Below are 14,031 nucleotides of genomic sequence, written 5' to 3'. Positions count from 1 at the left end.
AAAGCCCTAAATTTTGAAATCTCTTCGTCGCGCGCGCCTAAGTCTCTTTGTCTTCCTTGTTCGTTTCCGCCGTCGCCCTAAAATCTCTCGCACGAAAACTCAGTCGTCTACTTCCCAGATTTCGTCTTCTCCGTTCACGAAAACTCAGTCCTCCGTCGTTGCCGTCGGTTCGCACCCAACTATTTCCGTGGCGAGAGAACGAAGATGGAAACGGAAGTTATAAGAACCCTAGCTTACTTTATCGAATTGGAACAAGAAAATTAAAAAAGGGAGATTTTGAATGAGTAGATTAATGCTTATTTGATATGGTGAGGGTTTTGATTTTTGCGATTGAAGTAGTTTGATTTTGAGAGTTCTACTAATGGCGCTCTGTATGCTAACTTTTCCTGCTCATGTTAGCCGAGTTGGATTGAGAGAGCATGATGGTTCAAGTGTTGCTGTTTCTTCTCGGTTCTTATGGGGAACGGATCTGGTTTTCTGATTTTAGAAAAGGGTTAATCAGGTACTGCTTAGAAAAATAAGATAGGGAATTATGCGCACCAAGTGTTTGATGAAAACCCAAGTGAGAAGAAAGGAATCTTTCCGATCTTTTTGCAATTGAAAATTGGAAATTGTGGCTTTTCTTCACCTTTTCAATTGACGTTTGTTCCGAGGAGAGTTACAACTAAAATGTTCATTTCACTTTTTAAAATTTTTTTGTTATCTTTGTTTGAATTTTGACCTTCTATTTTGATTATTTTAAATTCAGAAACAAAGATAAATAAATAAATTTGAAAGGCGTGGTTGTTGGCTTTTTGTTTCAAGGCAGGTCAAGAAAAGGCCAGGTGGGATCTGTGCATCACTTTCAAAGACGGGAGAGTATCCTTCGCAGAGGCCACCAACTCCTCTTTTGGATACAATAAACTATCCAATTCATATGAAAAATCTACACCAACTCCTCTTTTGGATACAATAAACTATCCAATTCATATGAAAAATCTATCTATCAAGGTGAAAAATAAAAAACCAAATCACAAATATCAAATCAAGCTTTCCACTTTCTTTGTAAATAACCAAAAAAAACTTCATATCTTAACTTTTGACTTGAAACCCTTGAACTTTGTGATAGTTGAATAAAATGGTACTAAAGTAAAAAAATGAATTATGAAAGCTTCTGTGTTCAACCTACTGTATTCGTCTACCCCATTAATATGTACAATCACTTATGGTGTCTGGAACTAATTTTTTGAACTCTTGATCCGTTTGATACTCTTTGAAATGTTGATTTCTTGTCGGGGTATTGCTGATTTAGGAGCTTTATCAACTAGGTGATGAAGTAAGATCCGATGTCATCTTCAACGTTTCTAAAACTGGTGGTCACTTGGGTTCCAGCCTTGGCGTGGTGAAGCTCTCGGTGGCTCTTCACTATGTCTTCAATGCTCCACAGGACAGAATTTTGTGGGATGTTGGTCATCAGGTGCTGTTCATCTTGCATTCTCTCTTGCTTGGGAAATATTTATATTTGACTTGGTGAGATAAGAGATGTCAATGGCCTTTTATTTTAATACGTTATAAAATATGTGATGATTGTAGTCTTATCCACACGAAATTCTAACAGGAAGGAGGGACAAAATGTCAGTTTTTTTCTTAAAATTAAGTTATAAACTTACTTCCACCTTTCTTTTTTTGCAATTTCTGGCATAGATTTCTGTTAGTATGTTGAGAGGGAGGAACAAATTTTGATGCATCATGCATTAGTTCTTTTGTTATATCTTTATGAAGCAATTTTCTTGTAGGTTTTTTGAATCATTTTTAAGCTTTGAAGACCAAAGAATTCAGCATCTTCTTCATTTCCACAGTTTTTGCTACTGGAAATGAGGGGGTGAATAACCTTGGCTTTATTTGATTTATGGGAAATAAATGTCTTGAATTCATAATATATAGAAACTGATTTGGTAATTAGTTTGATTCTAATTCTTGAATGCTGCTTCTTTCTGTTCATTTTAAATATTCTAATGTTTGTTGCACCTCTAACTTCAATTGACGTAGAACGATATGGATCATAGTTGTCATCCAATGAACTCCATGAGTTTGATGCTCTCAAGGATGATTACGAGATCAATTGGCATTTAAAGCACCTTTAAGAAGATTGCATCTAATTGATGTGTGAAAAGCAAACCAAGTAGTTCTCACTCCTTTTAATCCTAGGTAAGTTAAGTTAGTTTATCAGTTGCATTGACAATAAAATTGTACTTATATTAGGGGTCGTTGGACACTACTTACCATAAATGCGTATAAGGATACAATGTTTTGCCTTGACTTGCTAACGATGATATCCAAATCAACTACAAAATATGTAACCGACACGTAAGTTAACCTTCTATATCATGTAGTACTGTTAATTCTAATGCATGTACAATATTATGAAATATGTGCAATCTTATCTTAGCAAAACAGAGCAATAGCGATGTTTCACTCGCAAAATAATATTAATAAAAGCAGGAAACAAATTTATGGCAAACAGTAAAGACAAGTATAAATATTTAAATTCATTGTATTTTGTAGACTACTAGCAATTAGGATTAGTCCGTTATTCTAATTTGTTATTTTTATAGTGTCCACTACAAGTCGGGAGTATCAAGTGTGGATACTATGTCATGAAGTTTATGAGAGAAATTGTAAATAGGGGAACCATTGTCATATTAGATTCAGTATGTTATATATCAAACTATTTCTTTTGCGACTACAATAATTTTCATGAATTCATTTATTTTGCATGTTTACATTGATACATGAAACCATACACACATGTCGAGTTTAGATGAGGTGCGAGTTGAGTTGGCTGATTTTTTTGGATTCATACATATGATTGCCGACTTATTTGTGATTCTGAAACAGGAAATTTATCTTTTTGTGGCTGATTTTTTGAATTGTTCATATGGAGAGGAGGATTGATTGGTATACTTTTGAGACTTTGTTGTGATATCCATTCTGAAACTTTGTTGATAGGTTAATTGTTCATAAGAGTTGAATTGTTGATAGGTGAATTGTTCATATGGAGGGTTGATAGGTGAATTGTTCTTAAGAGTTGAATTGTTTTGAAACTTTGCTGTGGTAGCCATCCTGAAACTTTGTTGCGGTTGCCATTCTGAAATTTTATGTATAAAGATGATATGCTTTTGGGTTAAGTTAGTTAATTAGAGGATGTTGAGTTGAATCCTTGGAAATTTGATGGAATTATTTATATTGATTTTGTAAATGATATGAATATTTGTAAAGTTTTGGAAATGATATGGTGAAGAGTTTTATATTTGATGAATAATCATTTATATATATTTATGGAATAATTGTTGGACTATTATACATGACCGATGTGAGCATAATACAGAAATAAAAATATAATTGAATTACAATTAAAAAAAATAGAAAAATGCTTGACGATTTTAAAATGTCAAACAATTGCATTCTTGATGGTTTTTAGAAGTCAAACAATCACTTTTTTTACGGTTATTAAATGTCATGAAAAAGCATACTCTTGATGGTTTTTGTCATGGATACTCATATTGTTGATAATTTTAAACTGTCATAAACATTTATACTTTTGACGGTTTTAAACTATCACGAAAATTAGTATATTTGATAGTTATAAATTGTCAACGTTTATTATTCTTCACGTTTTTACCAATCGTCAAGAACTTTGACTTTCTTGACAATTGCTTCAACGACGGTTTTAAAACCGTCAAGAATTTCGACAGTTTAAAACTGTCAAGAGAGTGTTTTTGTAGTAGTGTCAAAATTGTTCTATAAAGTGTAAATACTTTGTCAATTTGTTCTATTTTTGAAGACTCATTTTCTTTTTCTTTTTTTTTTAAACTCATTAAACATTTTCATCTAATAAAATAATCTATTCTAGTAAATTTTAAGCTAAGTACACATCATCATTTAACATCCCTGCAAATCCGTAAAAATAATAACTAACATTCAACCTTCGAGAACTAAAAATATCCATTATAAAGCCTCAAGGATCAAGTAAGAGACCTATTTGAAACAACACCGAACAAAAATGATTGTATCTCAATGATACAGATAGAAAAATGGTAAATAAAAACAAGATCAAATGGAAGCATAATAATGGTAAAGTACACAAACTCAAATATGGAAAGAAACTAAATAATGAATTGAATTTCGTGCAAATGAATATCATTTAAGGGGAATGGAGTTAACAAAGTCTCAATCACAAAAGAAATGGCTGTTTCCTTTGCCAACCGATCTTCATTGCTTTGCATGGTCTGTATTGCTTTCCTTGTCATTGCTGGTAATTCACACTCTCTTATCTGTTTAAAATGTTGAAAGAGGTTAGATTTTAGTTTCTATACATTCCACTTTAGTTTATTTTGACTCATATATACTTTTAAGATGAATCATATTTATTTTTAAAATGTTCATTTTTGTGATGTACTTTTAACTTTAGTTCTCTTGTATTTTAAAAAAGTGATCACTCTAATTCATTTCATTTTCATTTTAGAATCAAAATGGTCACTTCTAAAAATGAACGTGCAAGAATCAAAATGTTCATTCATGATTATCACGATCTATTATTTGACAGAGCATGATATATAATCTTATAAATATTATTTTTATTATATTTTTCAAGTTCCTTACGTTAATCCCATCTAATAAGAAGAAAAAAAAAAGAAAAAGAAAAAGGGTGATGTGCAAATCAAATATGAAATTTTAAAGAAAAACCAAAAACATTCTTGAGTGTAGCATAAACAATCAAAATGCAAGAAGAGTGAATGGAGATGATATTATATGAAATTGCAGGGACAGGACCGGAGAGAATATGTGGCCAAACGACGACTGGAGCATGTTTGGGAGTGTGCTCAGGTTTTCCAAATTGTAACCAAACTTGCCTCGACCAAGGTTACAAGGAGGGTGGTAAATGTTATTCTGATGGTCTTTGTTGTTGCAATAATTTCTAATTCCCATCCTATCAACTTCTTGTTTTCAATCCAATAAAACTACTATCTTTACATATTGTAGATGAACTACAATATCTAAATGAACAACTATACATTTTTATGTTTCATGTAATTCTGATAACCCTACTACTTCACTCAAATTCGATTCACTTCTCTAAATCGTACACTATACACTATAGTGAAATTTCAATTGAAATATAATGAATACTGAAGATACTTTTTGATTTCCAACGACTTTATACACCTCATAAGCTGTTATATTTATATGTCATCTCAGATTTTGAATAGGGTATCTATATCTTCTCCATATTGGGCTGCAAGATAAATAAAGCCCAACGAATTACTACCTAATATACTTTTTTGGATTCTGAATCTGTACTTCATATACTAATATACGATACATAGACTATACAATGAAGTATTTAAAATTGATTAGTGGCGGATTCTTATTAGATTTACTGTCAAATATACTTTTTGAGTATCAATAAAAGAAATAAATGTTCATTCATGTTTTAGATTGCTATTTGATTTATTCCGTAGAACAAAACATACCTACTTTTTTTCAAAACTAGAAATTTTTAAATGAGAACCTTGTTAATATATATTTTTACTAAAGTGAGGTAATCATAAATTTAAAAAATAATAATATTAGAGACATATAATAGAGCTTAAATGAGTATTTTTTCATGTATAATGTTTTTTCTTACATTTCCAACATCTAAATTTTTTATAGTATTATACTAATTTGAATTTTGGTTGTCTGAAAAGCAAAACATATTAAAGTATAATTATTGTTTAAATATAATTGTAAGTAATTAATAAATGTGAGGATGAGACCATGTAAAAGAAAATAAATAGTTAATACATATTGTTTATTATTTTAACTTGTATGCACAATAAAAATTATTTTAAAGAAAAGGTTTCACTGAGTACGTGACTGGTAGGTTCTCTTTTTTCTTCTAATTATCAACACATAAAAAAAAAAAAAAAAAAAACTTAATTGATAATAGTAAAGTATTTTAAGATTTTGACAAATATGGGTAAGATAGTTAAAAGAAAAAAGGAGATTCTCCTCCTAATCAATTTCAAAAATAAAGTTGTGTGTTTTTTTTCCCGACTGATTTGTAAATATCATCCTATAGATCAAATTAAAATATATAAAATTACAAAATTCAAAGCTTTGTTAAAGTTGACTTCACAATTGATAATATATTGTATATCGTTTTCTTATTCTCTTACATACAAAAATAAATAATTATAATCAATAGCTACATGCATATCTTTGAGTCTTCCCTAACCTATTACAAAGTATTAGTTACAATACTACAACATAAAAGCAAGGTTAGAATGATGTTAAATTTGAACAATCATTGAAATTATGAGACTAAGAGTGAGTAATAAGAAAAAAAAAAAAATTAAAGAAAGCCTACGTAGAATTGAATATTCAAATGTTTGCAAGAAAAATGGTTGAAGAGTTCTTTATATTGTTAACAAAAATAGAATTTACAAAACCTTCTAAACTTATATGAATTATTCTAGAAATTCAATAATTAATTATTGAAACAAAGAGATAGACCTTTCATGTTTTGACCTCTTTTATCTCTTAAAATCTTTATAACTAGGTTAAGAAATGTTTTGAGACTGTCATTAAAAGATAATAAAAAATTAATATTTTTATTTTATTTTTAATAATACTAGTAATTAAATCATTTTAACTTTAATGTAATGTTTCTTATTTTATTTTTAATAATTAATAATAATTAAATCATTTTAACCTTAATATGTCATAAGCAATGTTTTTTATTTATTTAAAAAACAGACTCATTGCATTGTGTACGTGAATGGTTTTCTTTTAAACAACCAACCTACCCTAAAATATCCAATAACAACAATTTTTATGTTTAAATACAAATGCTATTATCGTAAATTTAAGATTAAATGTTTTAAGAAACACATTATTAATTGATCCTAAAACTTCTTGATCAATAAGCATATAAAATATTAATATAAACAAGAACGAAGTAAAGAACATAATTGAAATTAGAGAATTATCATTTGGATAAAATGATATGAAAATGATTCTCCATGTTAGGTAATAAGATAAGATAAAGATAGATTGTTACCAAAGTAATACTAAAAATGCATGTTTTTTTTTGTAATAATTTCCTTTACAAATAAAAACTTTTTTACAAAACAAATTCATATTATAAAACTAACCAAATAAAAATAATAATAATGAACAATGACATTTTCTCAAGCCTACTTTCAATTTAATACATAAATATTTTCTTTAAAAAAAAAAAGAAATTGAATATAAGATTGAGATATACCTTGAATCAATGCCATTTGATACAATTCTTCTTTACTTAGCAATAAAACCCTTAGAAATATGTAAAACTATTTACAGGAATGGAAGAGAAAAATACCCTATTCAATTTGTTGTAGAATTTGAAAAGTTAAGAGAAAAATTTAAAGGTTTAGAAAGTAGAAAGATTTCATCCATTATTTACAAACATAATTATAATATAATAATAACAAATCTTTTCAATTGTATTCGATGATGCATGGTTGGTGAAGAATGCATCAATTAATTTGTAACCTTTTCAATTGCTTATTTGTAAGGACCCAACTTTTCAAACTAAGCTGAGGTCATTACTTCATTACCAAAACACGTCACAAAAATGAAAAGTAGTTTCATAAATTCTGTTCAAATTCAAATAACATCCGAACTATAGAAAAACTGTTTTCGGACCCTGTTTAAAACAAAATTCAAATGTTCATATAACCGCCTAGGAAAAACTATCAAACAAAACAATTAAATATCCTAAAATTAGACTCACTCCCATCCTCAAAACAATTTAAGATAAAAAACGAAACAAAACAAAAGAAACGTCTAGCGGAAGCATTAAAGTAGACATCCTCATATGGCATTCACGATCCTTCTTGCCTCTCGCCGGTCTGCCTCGTACATTACCCTTACCTTAAAAAGTTAAACATAAAAGGGTGAGTATATATCCCATTAGGGTAATAACAATTAGCTTCCTATTAAAGGGTACCTTGCACATAACAATCTAGTGGTCCCGTAGAATGCACACATCAATCAGTCTAGTGATCCTGAAGAGATACACATATCAGTCTAGTGATCCCATCGGATACACACATCAGTCTAGTGATCCTGAAGGATACACAATGTGTGGTGATTCCGTAGGACATCGTGTCTGCAAGGTACACTACCCCACAGATAAAGCTAATTGTTACCCCTCAGTTCATTCTAAATAGTCTAAAACAGTCACATCACAATATAGCTCGAACTAACAATCTAGTCTCTAAGCATAATCAGTCAGATAATCTAGGTTTAGTCAATAGTATTATCTGTCACTATACATTTATCCAATTCACACAATACAGTCTCACTACCTGAATCTAGTCAACAAAACAAATCATCACTATGTAATTACACCTGACGATTACATTGCCTCAGCCCAAACAATAACACAAAATACAAGTGATCTATACTATGCATAACGTCTAAATTCAGTTTGCAGTACAATCCATCAGTAAATATACAACCTACATATGACGGTCCCAAATACTTAGTCCATCCACAACACAACTCAACAATATGCATAGACCACAGAACATTCGGATAACACTACTCCATCAACAACACTACCCAACAATAATTCTAAGTTAGGAACAACAGTCAATTCCTCATCATCTATATTCAGTCAGCAGCACGACCCATCAATGAAAAAAAAGAAACTACACTTAGCAGTCATGTTATCCAAAACCAGTCAAGAGTATATCATTACTACTTTTTATATGAACAAATAACCATCAATCTAATGCAACCTCTAAAACATACTTTCATCTCATTTACTAAGCTTAAATCTCATATTTGAGTCCAGTAGTAGGAACCCTTACCTTAGATTTAGCTACTTTACTTAGTTGAAAGGTAAATTTTGTCGATGAATCAGTCCTAAACATAGATAAGGGGTTAATAAAATTATTAACTATCAACAACTAAATTTTCCAATTCAGCTTGCCAAATTAAGTTGAAACCAAATCGCTCCTTGACTACAAGGTCCACAATCTGCTGTAAAAATCTCCAATTGGTCCCTTGAAGAAACCTAAATAAATTCCAAAACTAATTAACTTACTTATCCTTAACCAAACGTTAATGGATAAAAAAAACCCATCTAAACGCACATCAAAATTGACAAGAGAACTCACAATGACTCACAGCATGCAAGGCAGAGGTGGCGACTCAGATTTAAGGTTCGAACACGACTGACCAAGTGTGACTGTGCACGAAGAGAGGACGACAGCTACGAATTGGCGGAATGAAGAAGAAAAAAGGGATCGGGTGGTTACCTGAGATGCGACGACGTCGAAGTTGTGCAGACGCTCCAAAATCGGACGACACCGCGCAGAGTGGCTGACGGCGTTCAGCTGAAGGCAGAGGCGGACGAGACTGAGGCTTACAGGCGGAAATGCGACGGACGGCTGTGGGTGGGTGGTCGTAGGAGAAGAGGGGCTAATGGCGACGTTCGGTGGAGAAGCGAGGAGATGGAGTGGGGTGGCGGCAATTGGTTGAGGAAGAAGAAGATGGGGGGTGCTGCACGAAGAGGAGGGGATGGGTTCTTAGGGTTTTTAAAAAAATTAATAATAATAATAATACAATAATAATATAATTTATATTATATTATTTTATTTTATATCATATTATTATAAAATTTATATCCTTCTTTTTTTCTTTTCTTTTCCTTTCTAAACTTAAATAGTTTAACACTACAAATTAAATTCTCAATAACGAAAGGTAACTATGTTGAGAACGTACCTCGAAACCTTGGGACATTACATTATTATTAAGTCATAAAGTGGATCAATATTAATTGAAATCTCCACTTTCAATATATAACCTACATAGACATGTTTGAATATGGGTATGATTGGAATTTTCAATATAGAAGGTAGAAAGAAGACAAAAAAAAAAAAAAAAGTTATTCTTCCAAATTTATCCTTTGAATATAGTAAAGATAAAAGATAAATTATAACGTAAGAGATTTTTGGTATAACGTTAATGTACTTAAAATATCAATAATTTTATACACCATTTATTGAAATGAATATCGAATGAAATCATTTACTTGAAATATTAGTAAAATGAATGTTGATATTGTTGGGAAATTGCCAAAAATAGGTTAAAAAAAGAGATTTAAATGAATTTTGGGACAAGTTTTCAAAAGAAAGACTTTTAGGACAATTTGGGTGTGAATAGACAAAAATGCCCTTCATTAAATTTCTATCGCTCTCTATTGATTGTTTCGCCTACCCACGTTCGCTTTCCCTTCTCTTTCGCATAGAACACCTGAAGTAAAAAAAAAAAAAACATCTCCTTTCTTTGGCTTTTCAAATTTCCCGCTCTGCTCTTCGAAGATACTCCGACTGTTCGTCTGTCGTCGGTCCTCCAGTGCATTTCGTCGCTTCTCCTTTTCGAACCTAAGAATCAACTTTGAGCGTGTTCTCTTATTTCAGTGAGTTTTATCTGTAACCCATTTTCAATATATTTGCTTTTTCTTGGCTTGAATCATGACATCGACTTCAACATCGACCGACGGACCCTTCTACAAGATTAATCCTTCCCATCATTTTTATTCCCTAGTAAGCTGTTTGTCTCATTTGGAAAAGACAACACATAATATTAAGGCCAAACTCAAACCCGATCAATTAGCCTTATTTAGGAAAACAAAGTTTGGGCACTTTTTGGACCTAAATATTGTCTTCAATGGGCCACTCATCCACTACTTACTGTTAAGGGAGGTGGAAGATGAAGGAAAGGATTCTATAAGTTTCCTACTAGGGGGCGTTGTTTGTACTTTCGGTAGGAGAGAGTTTAACATCGTAACTGGACTATGGGGTCCTAAAGAGGACTATATTCAGTTGGGTGGGAACAGTCGACTGTTGGAGAAGTTTTTCAAAGACAAGGACTGTGTTTACGTTAGCGACTTAGAAGATATATTTTTGGAATACGAGGGTGATGACGATGATATCGTCAAATTAGCTTTAGTCTACTTTATAGAGATATCTTTGTTGGGAAAAGATAGGCGAACCAAAGTGGACATTGGTTTTTTGAAGATTGCTGATGATTGGAATTCATTTAATAATTATGATTGGGGTCGGATTGTTTTTGTACGCACGCTAAGTGCATTGAAAAGAGCCTTGGACAAGCAATATGCCAAGGGAAAGAAGAAATCAACACAGACAAAAAAATATACTATCAATGGATTTCCGCATGCATTACAGGTATTTGACTTCTTACTTCTTACTTCAAAACTTTAAAAAGATCGTTTAGTTATTTGAAACGATCGTTTAGTTATTTTAAACGATCGTTTAGTTATTTTAAACGATCGTTTAGTTATTTAAACGATCGTTTAGTTCTTTTTAACGATCGTTTAGTTATGTTAAATGATCGTATAGTTGTTTTCAAACGATTGTATAACCACTTGTTTATATATCTATATATATCTTGTGGCACTTTCTAAACTTGTTTGTCAAATGTGGAATAGGTTTGGGCATATGAGTCTATACCAACCATCATTGGATGTGGTGTAGATAAAGTAAACGATCATGCCATACCACGAATGCTGAGGTGGGTGTGCCAACAATCACCAAAGTCCCAAACTATAAGCCAGGTGTTTGACTCGCCAATGGTAAGTAGCAAGCAATAGTAACTTACTTAAGGATCGCGTGATTTTGTGCTTATTTCTTTGTCCTAAATACATTTGCCTTTTTCTATTTGCAGTTTATAATTAAGGCGGTCATTGAGATGACACCTGAAGAGGAGCAATTGAAAATTGCTTCAGGTGAACTTTTTGAAAACTTCCGCTCATCTACCATTATTCAGTCGAAGAATGGTGGTTCAAAAAGAGTACGAGAAGTTGTTAACGATGAAGATGAGTTGAAAAAGAGTAAGAAACAGAAGTCCAAGATTAAGATGAAAAAGGCTATTCGAAATCTCCAAGATCGAGTAGCGGTTGTTGAAGGCCAACTTAATACTATAAAATCCGATATTGACGAATTGAAGGGCCTGATGTCAACCATATTGAAGCACATTGGACTTCAAAGAAAGGTTAGGAATGAAACTGTTAAGTGTATTCACGTTAGTTGTTTCATATTTCGTAACCATGTTCTCGCTAATTCATTTTGAGGTTCCATAGGGTGACGAAGGGGACCACAAGGTGTCCGAAGGCTTGGAGGATGAACACATTGAAGTTAAAAAGAAGGTTTGGTTCCATGTTCATGCTAATATTGATGTTTAATTTCTATCATTATATACACTAATGCATTATGAGCTTCCATAGGGTGACGAAGATGTGTTGGAGAAGAAGGTTGATATTGGTTTAGAGGAGCCAATAGATGTCGTTGACGATGAGGACGTCATAGAGATAGAACCATTTCTCACTCAACGACCACACGTTCGGCCCGCCCGTAGGAAGCGTGCAAGTGTTTACCTATCAACCCCATTCACAACTCTACCTAAACGGTCTCTGACATCAACCACCAGCACCTCTGAGTCTGAAGCAATTGTTTATGATCCTATGCACAAAATACTTGACGTCCATTTAGATAGACTTCGAGCGTGGATTACAGACAAGCGTACAGACGATGAGCTGCGTGAAACCTTTCATGGGAAAAAATCGAAGGCTTTTTTCAGAGACTTGTTTATGTGTCGCCGGTGGTTGTCGGATGAGGTATGGGATTATCTTATCATTTATGCAATTATAATTTTATCATTGTTATGGTTCTATACATTTACTGCTTACTTTTGTTTGTATTAGCATTTGGATGCACTTTTTCTTTTCATTCGCTTGAAGATTAAGGCAGCCGGGATACCTTCTTCTCAGAACTTCACAACTGCGGACACAATCTTTATGGTTTGTAATCGTCTCGTTACTTTATGTATGTATTTGCGTTTGATATTTGTCTTTCGGTCTGATATTTGCGTTTGTATGTTTTTCTTTGCAGCGCATTTTAGTTTCGAAGTGGCCCCTATACAAAGAATGTATTAAAGAGAATCGCCCGTTTGACTGGGACGAAGAGTATAGGTTGGTTGACTATGTTGTCGGGTCAAAAGTGGACTTCCAAGATCCTTGGGCAAGTGTTGATTACGTTTACTCTCCATTCAATGTCCATGGCAACCATTGGGTTCTATTATGCTTGGATTTGGTAAGTTGTCAAGTGAAGGTATGGGATTCGCTTCCGTCACTTACAACTGCCGAAGAGATGACAAACATATTACTGCCCATTCGACAGTTGGTGCCAAAGTTGTTAGATAGTACTGGCTTCTTTGATAGGAGAGGTAGATCATCGACATACAAGGAACCTTGGCCAGTTGTCATTGTTGACCCAATTCCACTTCAACGAAATAATTGTGATTGTGGCGTATTCGCAATTAAGTATTTTGAGTACATAGCTGCTGGTGTTGGTTTAGATACATTATGTCAAGAAAACATGTCATACTTTAGAAAACAATTAGCATTTCAAGTATGGACCAACCAACACTCCTATGTATTGAAATATTAACATAAATCACAAGTATCAATTGGCTGTTCTATTATTGTGTATGTTGCATTTCAATTAGTAGTATCGATTATTCTCTATGTTGCAAAACTACTTGTAGCTAAACGATCGCTGAATTTTTTTATGATTTTAAGAATATCGTTTAGACTTTACCAAACGATCGTTTAGACTGTACCAAACGATCGTTTAGACTTTACCAAACGATCGTTTAGACTTTACTAAACGATCGCTTAATATTTTGACGTTTATTAAGAAGATCGTTTAGACATCGTTTATTAAGAAGATCGTTTACACTTACCGAACGATCGTTTAGACTTTACCAAACGATCGTTTAGACTTTACTAAACGATCGCTTAATATTTTGACATTTATTAAGAAGATCGTTTAGACATCGTTTATTAAGAAGATCGTTTATACATATGTGCGCGATGAGTATTTCTCTACACGAATATTTTGTGATATGTATCTAAACGAATACAAATATTAA

The 14,031-nt window shown here is 32.4% G+C and overlaps 2 protein-coding genes and 2 long non-coding RNA genes across 7 annotated transcripts; 3 read left to right on the top strand and 1 right to left on the bottom strand.

Annotated features, from left to right (window-relative positions):
- Positions 1-3,238, top strand: LOC103497536 (uncharacterized). Of its 4 annotated transcripts, XR_007815765.1 has the most exons (6): positions 4-308; positions 400-502; positions 809-990; positions 1,308-1,456; positions 2,029-2,187; positions 2,878-3,238. It is a non-coding gene; the product is annotated as an uncharacterized LOC103497536 (long non-coding RNA). The 4 variants fall into 4 exon arrangements; XR_007815759.1 differs by having other exon boundaries at positions 1-308; positions 1,308-2,187; XR_007815762.1 differs by having other exon boundaries at positions 1-308; positions 1,292-2,187.
- Positions 3,239-7,634: 4,396 nt separating this feature from the next.
- Positions 7,635-9,622, bottom strand: LOC127144196 (uncharacterized). Its single transcript, XR_007815754.1, has 4 exons — positions 9,195-9,622; positions 8,886-9,091; positions 8,018-8,075; positions 7,635-7,941 (listed from the first exon to the last, which is right to left on the bottom strand). It is a non-coding gene; the product is annotated as an uncharacterized LOC127144196 (long non-coding RNA).
- A 552-nt stretch (positions 9,623-10,174) lies between these two features.
- Positions 10,175-11,776, top strand: LOC127144193 (uncharacterized). Its single transcript, XM_051079774.1, has 2 exons — positions 10,175-11,267; positions 11,531-11,776. Exons 1-2 carry the CDS (start codon positions 10,554-10,556, stop codon positions 11,690-11,692), a joined length of 876 nt encoding a protein of 291 aa, XP_050935731.1. The 5' UTR covers positions 10,175-10,553; the 3' UTR covers positions 11,693-11,776.
- Positions 11,772-13,576, top strand: LOC127144189 (uncharacterized). Its single transcript, XM_051079770.1, has 5 exons — positions 11,772-12,093; positions 12,182-12,247; positions 12,326-12,715; positions 12,803-12,898; positions 12,990-13,576. Exons 1-5 carry the CDS (start codon positions 11,791-11,793, stop codon positions 13,545-13,547), a joined length of 1,413 nt encoding a protein of 470 aa, XP_050935727.1. The 5' UTR covers positions 11,772-11,790; the 3' UTR covers positions 13,548-13,576.
- The last annotated feature ends 455 nt before the right edge of the window (positions 13,577-14,031 follow it).

Source organism: Cucumis melo, chromosome 1 (genome assembly GCF_025177605.1).
Source record: "Cucumis melo cultivar AY chromosome 1, USDA_Cmelo_AY_1.0, whole genome shotgun sequence".
Classification (NCBI taxonomy): domain Eukaryota; kingdom Viridiplantae; phylum Streptophyta; class Magnoliopsida; order Cucurbitales; family Cucurbitaceae; genus Cucumis; species Cucumis melo.
Note: the sequence above shows the minus strand (reverse complement) of the source record. Positions and strands in the feature narration are given on the sequence as shown.

Bases quoted from the DNA above. Each gene is read 5' to 3' on its own strand.
- LOC127144193 (XM_051079774.1), top strand. From the start codon at position 10,554: ATGACATCGACTTCAACATCGACCGACGGACCCTTCTACAAGATTAAT. The intron at 11,268-11,530 runs GTATTTGACTTC...AATGTGGAATAG, and splicing joins GATTTCCGCATGCATTACAG to GTTTGGGCATATGAGTCTAT.
- LOC127144189 (XM_051079770.1), top strand. From the start codon at position 11,791: ATGACACCTGAAGAGGAGCAATTGAAAATTGCTTCAGGTGAACTTTTT. The intron at 12,716-12,802 runs GTATGGGATTAT...TGTTTGTATTAG, and splicing joins GCCGGTGGTTGTCGGATGAG to CATTTGGATGCACTTTTTCT. The intron at 12,899-12,989 runs GTTTGTAATCGT...TTTTCTTTGCAG, and splicing joins CTGCGGACACAATCTTTATG to CGCATTTTAGTTTCGAAGTG.